At 44.9% G+C, this 14,622-nt stretch overlaps 1 protein-coding gene across 4 annotated transcripts in view; it reads left to right on the plus strand.

Annotated features, from left to right (window-relative positions):
• The first annotated feature begins 8,728 nt into the window (after nt 1–8,728).
• PPP2R2C (protein phosphatase 2 regulatory subunit Bgamma) overlaps nt 8,729–14,622 on the plus strand; it is a 236,908-nt gene continuing 231,014 nt past the window's right edge. For 2 of the 4 annotated variants that reach the window (XM_089691604.1, XM_089691600.1), the window contains exon 1: nt 8,730–9,133. Coding sequence is in view for 2 of the 4 variants with exons in the window: in XM_089691600.1 (XP_089547726.1) it covers nt 9,064–9,133 (70 nt within the window). In the remaining 2 variants the exon portion in view is untranslated. Of the gene's footprint in view, nt 9,134–14,622 lie in introns of all 4 variants that reach the window. The other 2 variants (XM_089691602.1, XM_089691601.1) reach the window with 2 other exon arrangements.

Consider the following 14,622-nt stretch of genomic DNA (forward strand, 5'->3'; position numbering starts at 1 on the left):
TGGTACTTTCACTAGGCAGCCGCCTAGGGTGCACTGCCACCTAGGGGAGCCGGAACTCTCTCTGTGTGGGACGCCGCCATGTCATGAATGATCCTTCAGCTGAGGTGAGGGGAAGAAAGAAAGGACAGAGGAAGATGCCAGGTGTCTGGGTCCAGTGTAGCAACTGAGCTGCCGCTCCTTCCAGTGTTCCTTTCAGACTCAGTGCCTTACAGCAAGCTGCCTGGCGGCAGCTGATCACTGTGGAGTTCCAGCCCTTCTCTTCCTATTCATCAGCAGAGGTGCAGCTGCATCTGCGGAGGAAGGTAATGTCTGATTCTGATGTGTCATGTCTGTGTGAGTGTGACCCAGCCAGCCCACAATTCATCACATATGCAATGTGTCCTTGAGGCTGCATTCCCACCTGAGCGTTTTGTAGCGCGAAGCTTGAAGCTCCAAAACGCTCAGGGGGGAAAAATCATTATTACTCTATGGAGATGGTTCACATCTCCACTCCAAGTCTCCTGAAGCAGAGCTTGAAGCTAAAAAAGCTTTGGAGCCAGTTTTGTAGCTCAAATTGGGCAGATTTGCACTTTTTTGGCAAGTTTACCTAGCAACAAATGATGCACTAGATGATATTGGGCACAGTTCACTAAGTGGTATCTTACAGCATCCGAGTATGTGGTAAGATACTACATGGCATTAAAAATAAAAACCTTTGAATTCACTAAAAAATGCTATAAAATCTGTATGAGTTATTTTATCAAGTCATTCAGTATTTTAGTAGTGAAAAGAATGCGTTAATGTTTCAGCCGTCAGCGGGGTTCCTCACTGACAGCTGAATGTAAAAGAAAGAATTGCCAGTAATTAAAAAATGGTGTGGAGTCCCCCCCTCCATCCATACCAAGCCCTTGGGTCTGGTATAGTTTTTGAGGGAAAACCCCCAGGCCAAAAGAAAATGGCATGGGGCCCCCCCCAAAATCCATACTAGACCCTTATCCGAGCATGCAGCCTGGCAGGTCAGGAAAGGGGGGAGACGAGCGAGCACCCCCTCCCATCGTGAACCATACCAGGCCACATGCCCTCAACATGGGGGGTGTTTCAAAGCACCTTGTCCCCATGTTGATGTTCTTCCCCACAACCCTGGGCTGTGGTTGTGGGGGTCTGCGGGCGGGTGGCTTATCGGAATCTGGAAGCCCTCCTTTAGCAAGGGGGCCCCCAGATCCCGCCCCCCCCTATGTAAAGGAGTATGTGGTACATGGTACCACTATCCATTCACAAAAAACTGTAGTGTGCAAAAAAGACAGGAAACAGTCTTTGACAAGTCCTTTATTAAAAGAAGGAAAATAAAAGAATGTCCCCCGAATAGATCCAACATCAATCACGATGCCCGCCGCCGCCGCCGCCACCCAAAAAAAGAACTGGCTCCTGACGCTGGCTCACGGCCATCTGACTCTTCTGCTGGCTTGACAGTTCTTAAATATGTAAGGGGCGGGGCAACCCAATGATGATTCCCCCATGTGACATCATCAACCGGGGCATGCTGGGTCAATGATGTCACATGGGGGCTGGGTCACATACGTGATGGCCCTTCCCTTTACATATTTAAGAACTGTGAAGCCAGCAGAGCAGTCAGACAGCCCGTGTTGGGGTCAGAGCCTTTTTTTTTTTCTTTTTTCGGGTGGCATGGCGGGCATTGTGATTGACGTTGGATCTACTTCGGGGGACTTTCTTTTATTTTTTAATAAAGGACTTGTCAAAGACTGTCTCCTGTCTTTTTTCACACTACATTTTTTTGTTGTGAAGGGGTAGCAGCACCATGTACCCGATACTCATTTACATGGGAGGGCAGGATCTGGGGGCACCCTCGCTAGAGGCGGCTTCCTGATTCCGATAAGTCCCCCACCTGCAGACCCCTACAACCACAGCCCAGGGCATGTGGCCTGGTATGGCTCAGGAGGGGTGCTCGCTCGTCCCCCCCCCCCCTTTCCTGGCCTGTCTTTTTTTTTTCTTAATTTTAGCCTGTGGGTTCTCTTCAAAATCTTAACCAGACCCAAAGGGCTTGGTATAGATGGAGGGGGCACATAATTTTTGTATTATTTTGTAATTGCTTTTTTTTTTTCTTACATTCAGCTGTCAGTGGGGAATCCTGCTGACAGCTGATTACTCATAGGTCATTAGGGACTCGGCGGACCATTTTTCTCTATTGGCTAATTAAAAACCGTCAAAGCTCAAAAAACGTGGAAAACAAACGTAAAATATGCACATCAACAGTCATGCTAAAAATGCTGAAAACTGATACGCTCAGATGTGAATGGAGCCTAAGGAGCATGCCCTGATGTTGCCAGGCATGCATACAAGCACGTGGGGGCCATACAAACTACTGAGGACCAGTTTGAGTTGCTGCAATGAAATTTCAGCAAAATGAACTAGCCTGCTGCATCGTTTTTTCACTTTGATTTTCAGGGTGTCTTTGAATTCAGTCCTCTGTAGGTTGATAATTTTCATTTCCATCAAACGATGGGGCATTCTTACGTTCCTAACACATTACCCAGTCCATATCAGTATAGAGATCCGGCATTATATTTATCCCCATTGAGATCTGATGTGTTTTCAAAGTGTTCCTTTCATTTTTTTAGCAGTGTATATAGTGCTTATAGATGCAGATTTAGTCATCATGCCTGTGTACTTGTGAGAACCCGTAGGTTCAAATGCATTCAACAAAATTAGTTTTGGGTGGACGGTGAAAATAGCCGCAGGAATTGACAAGAGTATAGGTTTCATATGCTTTCTTTTGTTTGAGAAATACAAGATATATACATGGTCTTGCTCCTAGACATTTGGTGTATATAGAGGCGGATTCCATGTCCATGCCTTTGTACTTGTAAGTGTATTCGGCTGATTCAGTTTTGGGTGGATGGCATATATAGTGGCAACCAGGGCCGGTGCTAGACTACTTTGTGCCCTAAGCATGCCCCCCCCAAAAAAATTTAACACAGTAGAAAATACTAAATCAGCAAAACATGAAACTGCTAGATTTTCTTTTAATTTGCAAAATTAAGTACTATAGGATAGCTCTGACAGATCCCATGCTGGAATTCCCCAAGCAATGGGGAGGGGGGGCGCTAAAATGCTGTGACAGCAGACAGCCCAGCCCAGCCCACACACACACAGAACGCCTGAACTGAGCGATCCCACACAGTGACAGATCTGACACAACACCACCAACACTGACACAGATCAGCAGGCCCGGCAGGCACTAGAAGAGCAGGCTTTGGGATTGTGATGATGTCATCACTCATATGAGACGACGGATGGTATCCTTGGGTATTTCCTCCCAGATCTGGACCAGGGCATCACTGAGCTCCTGGACAGTCTGAGGTGCAACCTGGCAGCGTCGGATATCCCAGCGGTGTTCTATTGGATTTAGATCAGGCAAGTGTGGGGGCCATTCAGTGATATCAATTCCTTCATCCTTCAGGAACTGCCTGCATACTCTCTCCACATGAGGCCGTGTACTGTCGTGCACCAGGAGGAACCCAAGACCCACTGCACCAGCGTAGGGTCTGACAATGGGTCCAAGGATTTCATCCCGATACCTAATGGCAGTCAGGGTGCCATTATCTAGCCTATAGAGGTCTGTGTGTCCCTCCATGGATATGCCTTGCAGACCATCATTGAGCCACTACCAAAACGGTCATGCCGAATGATGTTACAGGCAGCATAATGTTCTCCACGGCTTCTCCAGACCCTTTCACGTCTGTCACATGTGCTCAGGGTGAACCTGCTCTCATTTGTGAAAACCACAGTGCGCCAGTGGCGGACCTGACAATTCTGGTGTTCAATGGCAAAAGCCAATCGAGGTCTATGGTGTCTGGCAGTGAGCACAGGGCCCACTAGAGGACGTCGGGCCCTCAGGCCACCCTCATGAAGTCTGTTTCTGATTGTTTGGTCAGAGACATTCACACCAGTGGCCTGCAGGAGGTAATTTTGTAGGGCTCTGGCAGTGCTCATCCTGTGCCTCCTAGCACAAAGGAGCAGATACCGGTTCTGCTGATGGGTTAAGGACCTTCTATGGCCCTGTCTAGCTCACCTGGAGTAACTGCCTGTCTCCTGTGCTGGGAGACACAGCAAACCTTCCAGCAATGGCACATATTGATGTTCCATCCTGGAGGAGTTGGATTGCCTGTGCAACTATTGTAGGGTCCAGGTATCACCTCATGTTACCAGTAGTGACACTGACCCAAATGCAAAACTAGTGAAAAACAGTCAGGAATAATGAGTAGGAAAAAAAATGTCAGCGGCCTCCACCTGTAAAACTATTCCTGTTTTGGGGGTTGTCTCGTTGTTTTCCAGCTACTGCACCTGTTGTTAATTTTATTAACACTAAAGCATCTGTGATTCGACTATTTTCACCCAAATACAAAAATACAAAAACTCCCCCCTACCCCCCACCCTATCCCAATTCAAAATGTTATATGTTTTCGAATTTCCATGCTTCCCATCCCTTCTTTAATTTTTTTTGAGCAGTTTATGTATATGTGTATATACACTATATTACCAAAGTATTGGGACACCCCGTTCAAATCATTGGATTCAGGTGTTCCAATCACTTCCTTGGCCACAGGTATAAAAAATCAAGCACCTAGGCATGCAGACTGCTTCTACAAACATTTGTGAAAGAATGGGTCGCTCTAAGAAGCTCAATGAATTCAAGTGTGGTAGCGTGATAGGTTGAAAATAAGTCCATCCGTGAAATTTCCTGGCTACTAAATATTCCATGTTCATCTATTAGTGGCATTATAACAAAGTGGAAGCAACTGGGAAAAACAGCAACTTAGTCAATAGCTAAAGACCTCCAAACTTGGTGTGGCCCTCAGATCAGTACAACAACAGTCAATTGAGAGCTTCATGGAATGGGTTTCCATGGCCGAGCAGCTGCAACCAAGCCTAATATTGCCAAGTGCAATGGAAAGCAGTGGAGATGTGTTCTCTGGAGAGACAAACCACGCTTCTCTGTCCGGCAATCCTATGGACTGTTTGGGTTTGGCGGTTGCCAGGTGAATGGTACTTGCCTGACTGCATTGTGCCAAGTGTAAAGTTTGGTGAAGGGGGGGATTATGGTGTGGGGTTGTTCTTCAGGGGTTGGGCTTGACCCCTTAGTTTCAATGAAGGGAACGCTTAAGGCATCAGCATACCAAGACATTTTGGACAATTTCATGCTTTCAGCTTTGTGGGAACAGTTCACCAGTGCACAAAGCAAGGTCCACAAAGATATGGATGAGCGAGTTTGGGGTGGAGGAACTTGATTGGCCTGCACAGAGTCCTGACCTCAACCCGATAGAAAACCTTTGGGATGAATTAGAGTGGAGACTGTGAGCCAGGCCTTCTCGTCCAACATCAGTGCCTGACCTCACAAATGCGCTTTTGGAAGAGTAGTCAAACATTCCAATAAACATACTCCTAAACCTTGTAGACAGCCTGCCAAGAGTTGAAGCTTTTAAAGCTGCAAAGGGTGGGCCAACTCAATATTGAACCCTACGGACTAAGACTGGGATGCCATTAAAGTTCATATGCATGTAAAGGCGTGCGTCCCAATACTTTTGGAAACATAGTGTGTATATATATATACATATACGCTATATTGCCAAAAGTATTGGGACACCCCTCAAAATCATTGGATTCAGGTGGTCCAATTAGATCCATGGCCAAAGGTATTTAAAATCAAGCACCTAGGCATGCAGACTGCTTCTACAAATATTTGTGAAAGAACTGGTCGCTTTTAGGAGCTCAGTGAATTCAAGCGTGGTACCGTGATAGGTTGCCACCTGTGCAATAAGTCCATCTGTGACATTTCCTTGCTAGTAAATATTCCATGGTCAATGGTTAGTGGTATTATAACAAAGTGGAAGCAACTGGGAACAACAGCAACTCGAAGTGGTAGGCCACGTAAAATGACAGAGCCAGGTCAGCACATGCTGAAGCGCAACTGTCTGCAAAGTCAATAGCTAAAGACCTCCAAACTTTGTGTGGCCTTCAGATTAGCACAACAACAGTGCATAGAGAGCTTCATGGAAAGGGATTCCATGGCTGAGCAGCTACATCCAAGCCTTACATCCACAAGTGCAATGCAAAGCGTTGGATGCAGTGGTGTAAAGCATGCCACCACTGGACTCTAGAGCAGTGGAAACGTGTTCTCTGGAGTGACGAATCATGCTTCTCTGGCGATCCAATAGATGCGTCTGGGTTTGGTGGTCGCCAGGAGAACGGTACTTGCCTGACTGCATTGTGCCAGGTGTAGAGTTTGGTGGAGGGGGGATTATGGTGTGGGGTTGTTCTTCAGGGGTTGGGCTTGGCCCCTTAGTTCCAGTGAAGGGAACTCTTAAGGCATCAGCACACCAAGACATTTTGGACAATTTCATGCTCCCAACTTTGTGGGAACAGTTTGGAGATGGTCCCTTCCTGTTCCAATATGACTGCGCACCAGTGCACAAAGCAAGGTCCATAAATATATGGATGAGCGAGTTTGGGGTGGAGGAACTTGACTGGCCTGCACAGAGTCCTCATCAACAAATGCAGCGCTATAATTCCATAAAATATTTGATAAGAAAAAATGCAGTATAGAAATTCGAAATATACACCGTGGAGCGCTCAAATGCATTAATGTGAGAAAAAGGTCTAAAATTGATGTTTAAAGTGCAGAAGTGACATAAATGGTTAATAACCAGTAACTAATAATTTGTAAGTCCAAAACAAATAATTCAGTGAATTCCGTGACTCCAGTGATTATGAATGAGTGTATATTGCACTATCCATACAGCGTAATATAGTGCGCATTTGAGTAAACAGACCACTCCTGGTCATCTGGATCTGGAAAGGTGAGAATCAAGGGATCATCTGGCAAACCACCGAAAGACAGGTAATCAGCATGTCATCACTCTCCAGGTACCAGGGATATACATCCATCCAGCAGGGGGATCACTCTCAATGGTAAGTGTGGAGAATAAGGAATCCACCTTGAAGGGGGGGGGCTCGCAATAAACCGAGCCCAAGCAGAAACCTATGATAGTGTAGTATTTTTATTAATGAGATAAATGCATATTACAGGTAAAAAACTGCACTCACATCTGGTATAGACAGTAATAAAGATGGCCGCCGGCCTTCCACGTGGCCTGTGCGGTGTGACGTCACCAACCGGGCTCCTCTCTAACGCGTTTCGTACCCGTGCACGTTATCAAAGGGCACAGAGTCCTGACCTCAACATGACAGAACACCTTTGGGATGAATTAGAGCGGAGACAGCAGCCAGGCCTTCTCGTCTGATATCAGTGCCTGACCTCACAAATGCACTTCTGAAAGAATGGTCAAAAATTCCCATAGACACACTCCTAAACCTTGGGGACGGCCTTCCCAGAAGAGTTGATGCTGTAAGGCAGGTGTGTCAAACTGACTGCCCTCCAGCTGTTGTGAAACTACAAATACCATCATGCCTCTGCCTGTGGGAGTCATGCTTTTAACTGTCAACCTTGCTGGGCTTCATGGGACTTATAGTTCCACAACAGCTGGAGGGCCACCAGTTTGACACCTGTGCTATAAGGCTTCATGTACATGAGCGTAACCTGACCGCCAGCCGCGGGAAAATGCAAATCGCTGCAACCGCGGTACCACGTTTTTGCAGCATTTTGCGTTTTCCCTATCCTGAACGCGATTCTTCCATGGGAGGTTTTAACCTCACCTAAACACGCAGCACCTAAACTCTGCTAAAGCTTATCTGTACATAGACACACAGGCTTTTATGGAGCTGAGTTTAGGAGCTTTGGCATAAAAATGAGTTTAGGAGCTGCTCGTGTACATGAAGCCTAAGACTGGGATGACATTAAAGTTCATGTGTGCATAAAGGCAGGTGTCCCAATACTTTTGGAAAGAGTGTGTGTAAATTTCAAGTTTTAGGCGCAGAATAGCGCACCCTTAAGCGCAGTCGCTATTGCTTTACTTGCGTCCTATTGATCAGGGGGTCACACGGTGCCAACAGGGACCTTGCAATGACTGGCATCTTTTTTAGAGATTTAATTATATAGGGCTCAACGACACAGGCAAGTTATAGGCGGAAAATTGCGCACCCTTAAACTCAGTCGCTATTACTTTACTCGCATCCTATTGATCAGGGGGTCATACGGTGCCAACAGGGACCTGGCAATGACTGGCTTCCTTTTTAGAGATTTAATTATATAGGGCTCAACTACAATGGCAAGTTTATATGTGTATATATAATATTTGTAACACATTATGATGAATGAGGGTGTTTGTATTCGATCAGTGCTGTCATTTGTTATATTTGTTTATAAGGTGTATTATATGTATTTATAGCTGCTAATTGATTTCTTTTAGATTTTTGTCTTTTACACACATTTGATCTTTGTAGGAGATATTTGTTTCATAGCATGGAAGGGTTTATTTATTTATAAATCTCTATATATACTTATTATAATGATAAGAAATATGTATATATTTCTAATAAGAAGTATTCTTTAGGAATAGTCTGTTGTTTGTGTATGCTGCATGTATATTGCATGGAGTCCCCCCCAGCCCCCTCCGTACATTGATGCGTACATGAGCAGAATAGACGCTAGAAATGTAAGTGATCTTGTTGTATTTATTGACGAGGCAGCGAGAAAACTTGCATGCCCCCTGCACACACATCAGACAGGAGTGCAGTCCCTGCAGAGCCATGTCTCCCCCTGTGTGGTTGGGCCAGAAGAAGCTGCTGGGGAGGGGCGAGCTGTGATGCTGCAGAGAAGGAAGCAGATGACAGCAGCATAGCAGAAGAAGAAGAAGTGACAAGCCGCGCTGGCCGGGCTCTGCAGTGGCCTCATTCACACAGCACGATCGCCGCCTCTTCAGCACCGCTCCGCGGTCCTTGTCATCGTGCTGCATGGACGGGGTCGTAGGGATGAGGATGACGCTGGGCTCGGTGGCTCGCTGCTCCCTCCTCTGCTAGCCTGTGCCAGTATGGATGTTGCTCTTGCGGCGACCTCTGCTGATTCCATCAGTCCGCTGCGGAGAGGCATGCTGAGTAATCCTGCTGTCAATGGGCGAGGACGTGGACACCCGAAAAATTAACCACAGCTTTCTCCGGGACCATAACTATGTGACTGAAGGTAACCCCCACCTCTGTGCCCCCTTCACCCCCCCATCTGTGCCAGTCCTTGTGCTCTATGTGTGTCTTGTCATGGTAGTCCCCTTATCTGCAACCTATTCATTTATGCAAGGATCAGCTGCATGCATTCAGTGCCAACAGGGACCTAGCGATGGCTGGCATCTCTATCTTCTACATTTCATTATATAGGGCTGTGGGATCAACTACACTGGTGAGGTTTAGGCGCAGAATTTAAACACCGTTTCTACGCCTTTTAATTGCATCCTATAGATCAGGGGTTCGTACCGTGCCAACAGGGACCTGGCAACGACTGGCATCCTTTTTAGAGATTTCATTATAAAGAGCTCAACTACAAAGGCAAGTTTTAGATGCAGAATCGTGCGCCTTTCAACGCAGTCGCCATTGCTTTAATTGCGTCCTATCGATCAGGGGGTCATATGGTGCCAACAGGGACCTGGCAATGACTGGCATCCTTTTTTAGAGTTTTAAACATATAGGGCTCAACTACACAGGCAAGTTTTAGGTGCAGAATCGTGTGCCTTTCAAGGCAGTCGCTATTGCTTTACTCGTGTCCTATTGATCAGGGGGTCATATGGTGCCAACAGGGACCTGGCAATGACTGGCATTCTTTTTAGAGATTTAATTATATAGGGCTCAACTACAAAGGCAAGTTTTAGACGCAGAATTGTGCGCCTTTCAACGCAGTCGCTATTGCTTTACTCGCGTCCTATTGATCAGGGGGTCATGCGGTGCCAACAGGGACCTGGCAATGACTGGCATCCTTTTTAGAGATTTAATTATATAGGGCTCAACTGCACAGGCAAGTTTTAGGTGCAGAATTGTGCGCCTTTCAACAAAGTCGCTATTGCTTTACTCGCGTCCTATTGATCAGGGGGTCATACGGTGCCAACAAGGACCTGGCAATGACTGGCATTCTTTTTAGAGATTTCATTATAAAGAGCTCAACTACAAAGGCAAGTTTTAGGCGCAGAATTGTACGCCTTTCAACGCAGTTGCCTTTGCTTTAATTGCGTCCTATCGATCAGGGGGTCATACGGTGCTACCAGTTACCTAGCAATGGCTGGTATCCTAATATTATACATTTAATTATGTATGGATGTTGGATCTACTACACTGGTGAGCTTTAGGCGCAGAATTTAAATACAGTTGCCATGGCTTTCATTGTGTCCCATAGATCAGGGGTTCGTACAGTGCCAACAGAGGCCTGGCAATGACTGGCATCCTTTTTTAAAGAGTTAATTATATAGGGCTCAACTACAAAGACAAGTTTTAGACGCAGAATCATGCACATTTAAACGCAGTCGCTATTGCTTTAATTGCGTCCTATCGATTAGGGGGTCATACGGTGCCAACAGAGACCTGGCAATGAGTGACATCCTTTGTAGAGATTTAATTATATAGGGCCCAACTACACTGGTAAGCTTTAGCTGCAATATTGTGCACATTTAAACTTTAATTGCGAACTATTGATCAGAAGTTCATACAGTGCCAAGAGGACCTAACAATGACTGGTACTCATTTTTTAAATGTAATTATATAGGGTCCAACCACACTTGAACTTTATTTTTTAATTCTTTTCATTAAGTCACTGGCAAACGTTAGGTACAGAATTTTGCACATTTAAACGCAGTGTAAAGGCAGGTACAACGACTTTAATTGCGTCCTATTGATCAGAGGTTCATACAGTGAAAAGTGGACCTAGCTATAACTGGCATCCTTTTTTTAAATGTAATTTTATATGGAGCTAAATGACACTGGCGGGTATTAGGTGCTGAATTTAGAAGCAATAGGCACCTCTTTAATTGCGCCCTCTCATTAATGGGTTTATACCATGCCAAGAGGGACCTAGCAATGATTGGCACTTTTCTATAAAATGTAATTATATCGGGCTACACTAATGAATACGGCTAAGGTCTAATCGACACTTGCGAGCTTTAGGCGCAGAATTTAAACGCAGTTGTAACCGCGTCCTATTGATCAGGGGTTTCTACAGTGCCAAGAAGGACCTAGCAATGACTGGCATCCTTTTTTTTTATTTAATAATATAGGATTAAACTACGCTGGCAAGTTTTAGGCACAGAATTGGGAGCCTTAAAACGCAGGTGCCACCACTTTAATTCTGTTCTGTTGATCAGGGGTTTATACAGTACCAACAGGGACCTAGCAATGGCTGGCTTCCATTTTTTAATTAAATTATATACTGCTAAACTACACTGGGGAGTTTTAGGTGCAGAATTGCATGCGTTTAAATGCAGGCGCCGCCGCTTTAATTGCGTCCTATCAATCGGGGGTTTATTGTGTGATAAGAGGGGCCTAGCAATGACTGATATGCTTTTTAAAAATGTACTTGTAAACTAAACTACGCCACTTAAAATTGCACCCTATAACTCAGGGGTTTATACAGTGCCAAGGGGACCTAACAATGTCTGACATCCTTTTTTTAAAAAAAAAAAAACCTAATAATATAAGACTTTTGGGCGCGTTTTAGGTGTAGAATTTAAACGCCTTAATTGCACTCTATCAACCTGAGTTTATCAAATTCCAAAAAGGGACCTGGCATTGAATGGCATCCTTTGACTCAGGGGTTTATACAGTGCCAAGGGGGACCTAACAATGGCTGACATACTTTTTAAAAAAAAAAAAAAGTAATAATAGAAGACTTTTGGGCGAGTTTTAGGTGTAGAATTTAAGCGCTTTAATTGCGCCCTATCAACCTGAGTTTTTACCATGCCAAAAGGGACCTGGCATTGACTGGCATCCTTTGACTCAGGGGTTTATACAGTGCCAAGGGGGACCTAACAATGGCTGACATCATTTTTAAAAAAAAAAAAGTGATAATATAAGACTTTTGGGCGAGTTGTAGGTGTAGAATTTAAACGCACCCTTTTTTAATTGCACCCTATCAACCTGGGTTTATACCATGCCAAAAAGGGACCTGGCATTGACTGGCATCCTTTTTTTTTAAATTCAATTATATCGGGCTACACTAAACTATTGAATAAGACCATGGGCGGACTGACCATTTGGAAACTCAGGCACTGCCCAAGGGTCCGGGGTCAGTAGGGGGCCCCATGAGATGCCCGTGGTACCTTTTTCATAGGCTTTTTTGAGTTTGGGCAAGGACACGGGCCCCATGATCCCCTATTGCCCGGGGGCCCCATGAGTTGTCAGTCCGCCCCTGAATAAGACTAAGGTCTAAACTACACTGGCGACTTTTAAATGCAGAATTTAAATGCAGTTGCCACCTTTTTTATTGCACCTTATTACCTTGTGTTTATTGCACCTTATCATTTATAGGTTCATACAGTGCCAAGGGGGACCTAGCAATTACTGGCATCCCTTTTATTTTTAAATTAATTATCTAGGGTAAACTACGCTAATGTCTAAAGTACACTGGCAAGTTTCAGGTGCATAATTTATGCACCGTTGTAATTGTCTCCTATCGATCAGGGGTTTATTCAGTGCCATGTGGGACCTAGCAATGACTGGCATCCTTTCTTTAAATGTAATAATAAAGGGCTACACTACACTGGCATGTTTTAGACACAGAATTGTGCGCTGCCGCTTTAATTGCGTCCTATTAATCAGGGGTTCATACAGGACCAAGAGGGACCTAGCAATGGCTAGCAACTTTTTTTTAATTAAATTATATAGGGCTAAACTACACTGTGGAGTTTTAGGTGCAGAATTGCGTGCATTTAAATGCAGTTGCCACTGCTTTAATTGCGTCCTATCGATCATGAGTTTATTGTATGACAAGAGGGATCGAGCACTGACTGGCATTCTTTTTTTTTTAAAAATTCAGCCATATAGGGCGAAATGACACAAACAAATAGGTTTAAGGTCTCAACTACAGTGGCGAATTTAAGGCGCAGAATCGCAGTTGCCACTGATTTAATTGCTCCCTGTCAATGAGATGCAGCCTTCTATCTAGCAGATGCAGAAGATCACGCTTGAGATTTAGCCTTTACATGGAACAATTGGCAGGAATCCCAAGAGCTTACACTCTAATGTAAGTTGAAACAGCATAGCAGCACCCACACTAGTTTTAGATAGAAGCCCATTCATCTATAAGTGGGTTGAATAGTGCAGAGTCATGCACGTTTGAGCACTGTTACCACCGGTTTAAGTGTGTCCTATGGATTAGATGCAGCATTTGATCTAGCAGATGCAGAAGACCGCTGTTGTGATTAAGCCATTGCTATGGGTAGGGGCCCCAGGAGCTTACAGTCTAATGTAACCAATCAGCACCGTCACTAGTTTTAGATAGACGCCTAGTCATCTATAGGTGGGCTGCACAGTGCAGGCAACATTGAACCATTCACATCCATCCCTGCTCAAGAGTCTGTCACACTCATGAAGACGCACTCAGCAGGGCCATTTGGGTTAGGTTGCAAAAATAAACCTACACAAAGAAGATACAGGTAGTGTCCCAGGTAGAAATGACATCCAGGGTGCCAGTGCTGCAGGGTGCAATCGCCGTTCCAGCCGGTGCTAAAGAGGTTAATTCCTGCAGACAGGAATATATTCCTGTTCAAGGGAAGATGTAGGTGGATTATACTGTGCCTTTCAGGCTTGGGAGGTATTAATGGCAGCACTCTATGTATTTTTGTAGAAACGTAACATTGTATAATCTATGTCTCCTTTGGGGATGCGTATATGCAGTTACTCCAATGTAATGATATATATGGCAAGATTTGCTTTATGAATTTTCAACGACCTTATTTTTAAGCGCTATGGCTAAGCTGTGTGCAGGACCGGCGGATAAAGTAATCATCTAATTGTTCTGTATTAAATTCAGGGACGCTGATTGCAAAAGGTGGCGTAGCTCGTCAGAGATGTAAGCGGCTCATGGTTGGTTTTGCTGGAGATTAGAGAGAAGTGGTAATAAAATATCCAGCAGCAAGGAGGAGATAAATTGAGGAATAGGTTGCCTACTCTTCTATCACAAGATAGGAATCCCCTGTGTGCAATCTATAAGCTGAATGGCGGCATCGTTTCTGGCTCTCAGGAGAAGGACACAATGGAATCTAGCAGAATGAATGCAATTATTGATATTCTGGGGGTTCAAAACATTGAAGGACAACTGTGCCTTCACAAACGATTTCTGGACTGCAAATGGAAAGCAATGGTAGTCCAAAGTGTACATGGCCAAGGGACATACATAACAGGGGCAGGTGCAGTTTCAACTGTCCAGCCTGCACAGGTTTGGCACAGTGTCCTCCAGCACTCAACACTTGGTGTTGTACACTAGGTCAGGCTGTCCATTGTTTGCTATAAACTTGTCTGACCTCGATTCCTTCATCTTTATCTAACAGCAAACACCTACTCCTACTGAACCCAGCAATTGTTTCTGTATAAGTAAACAATTGTTTAGTTATCCTTTAACTGGGATCACCAGGACTGTATTTACCATAATGGCAGTCATGAGCCAGTGCCGAGGGCAGCAGGGCAAGAAATGGCTGGCAT

This window comes from Staurois parvus, unplaced genomic scaffold (assembly GCF_062004578.1).
Source record: "Staurois parvus isolate SC_StPar_1 unplaced genomic scaffold, SC_StPar_1.0 ptg000564l, whole genome shotgun sequence".
Lineage (NCBI taxonomy): Eukaryota > Metazoa > Chordata > Amphibia > Anura > Ranidae > Staurois > Staurois parvus.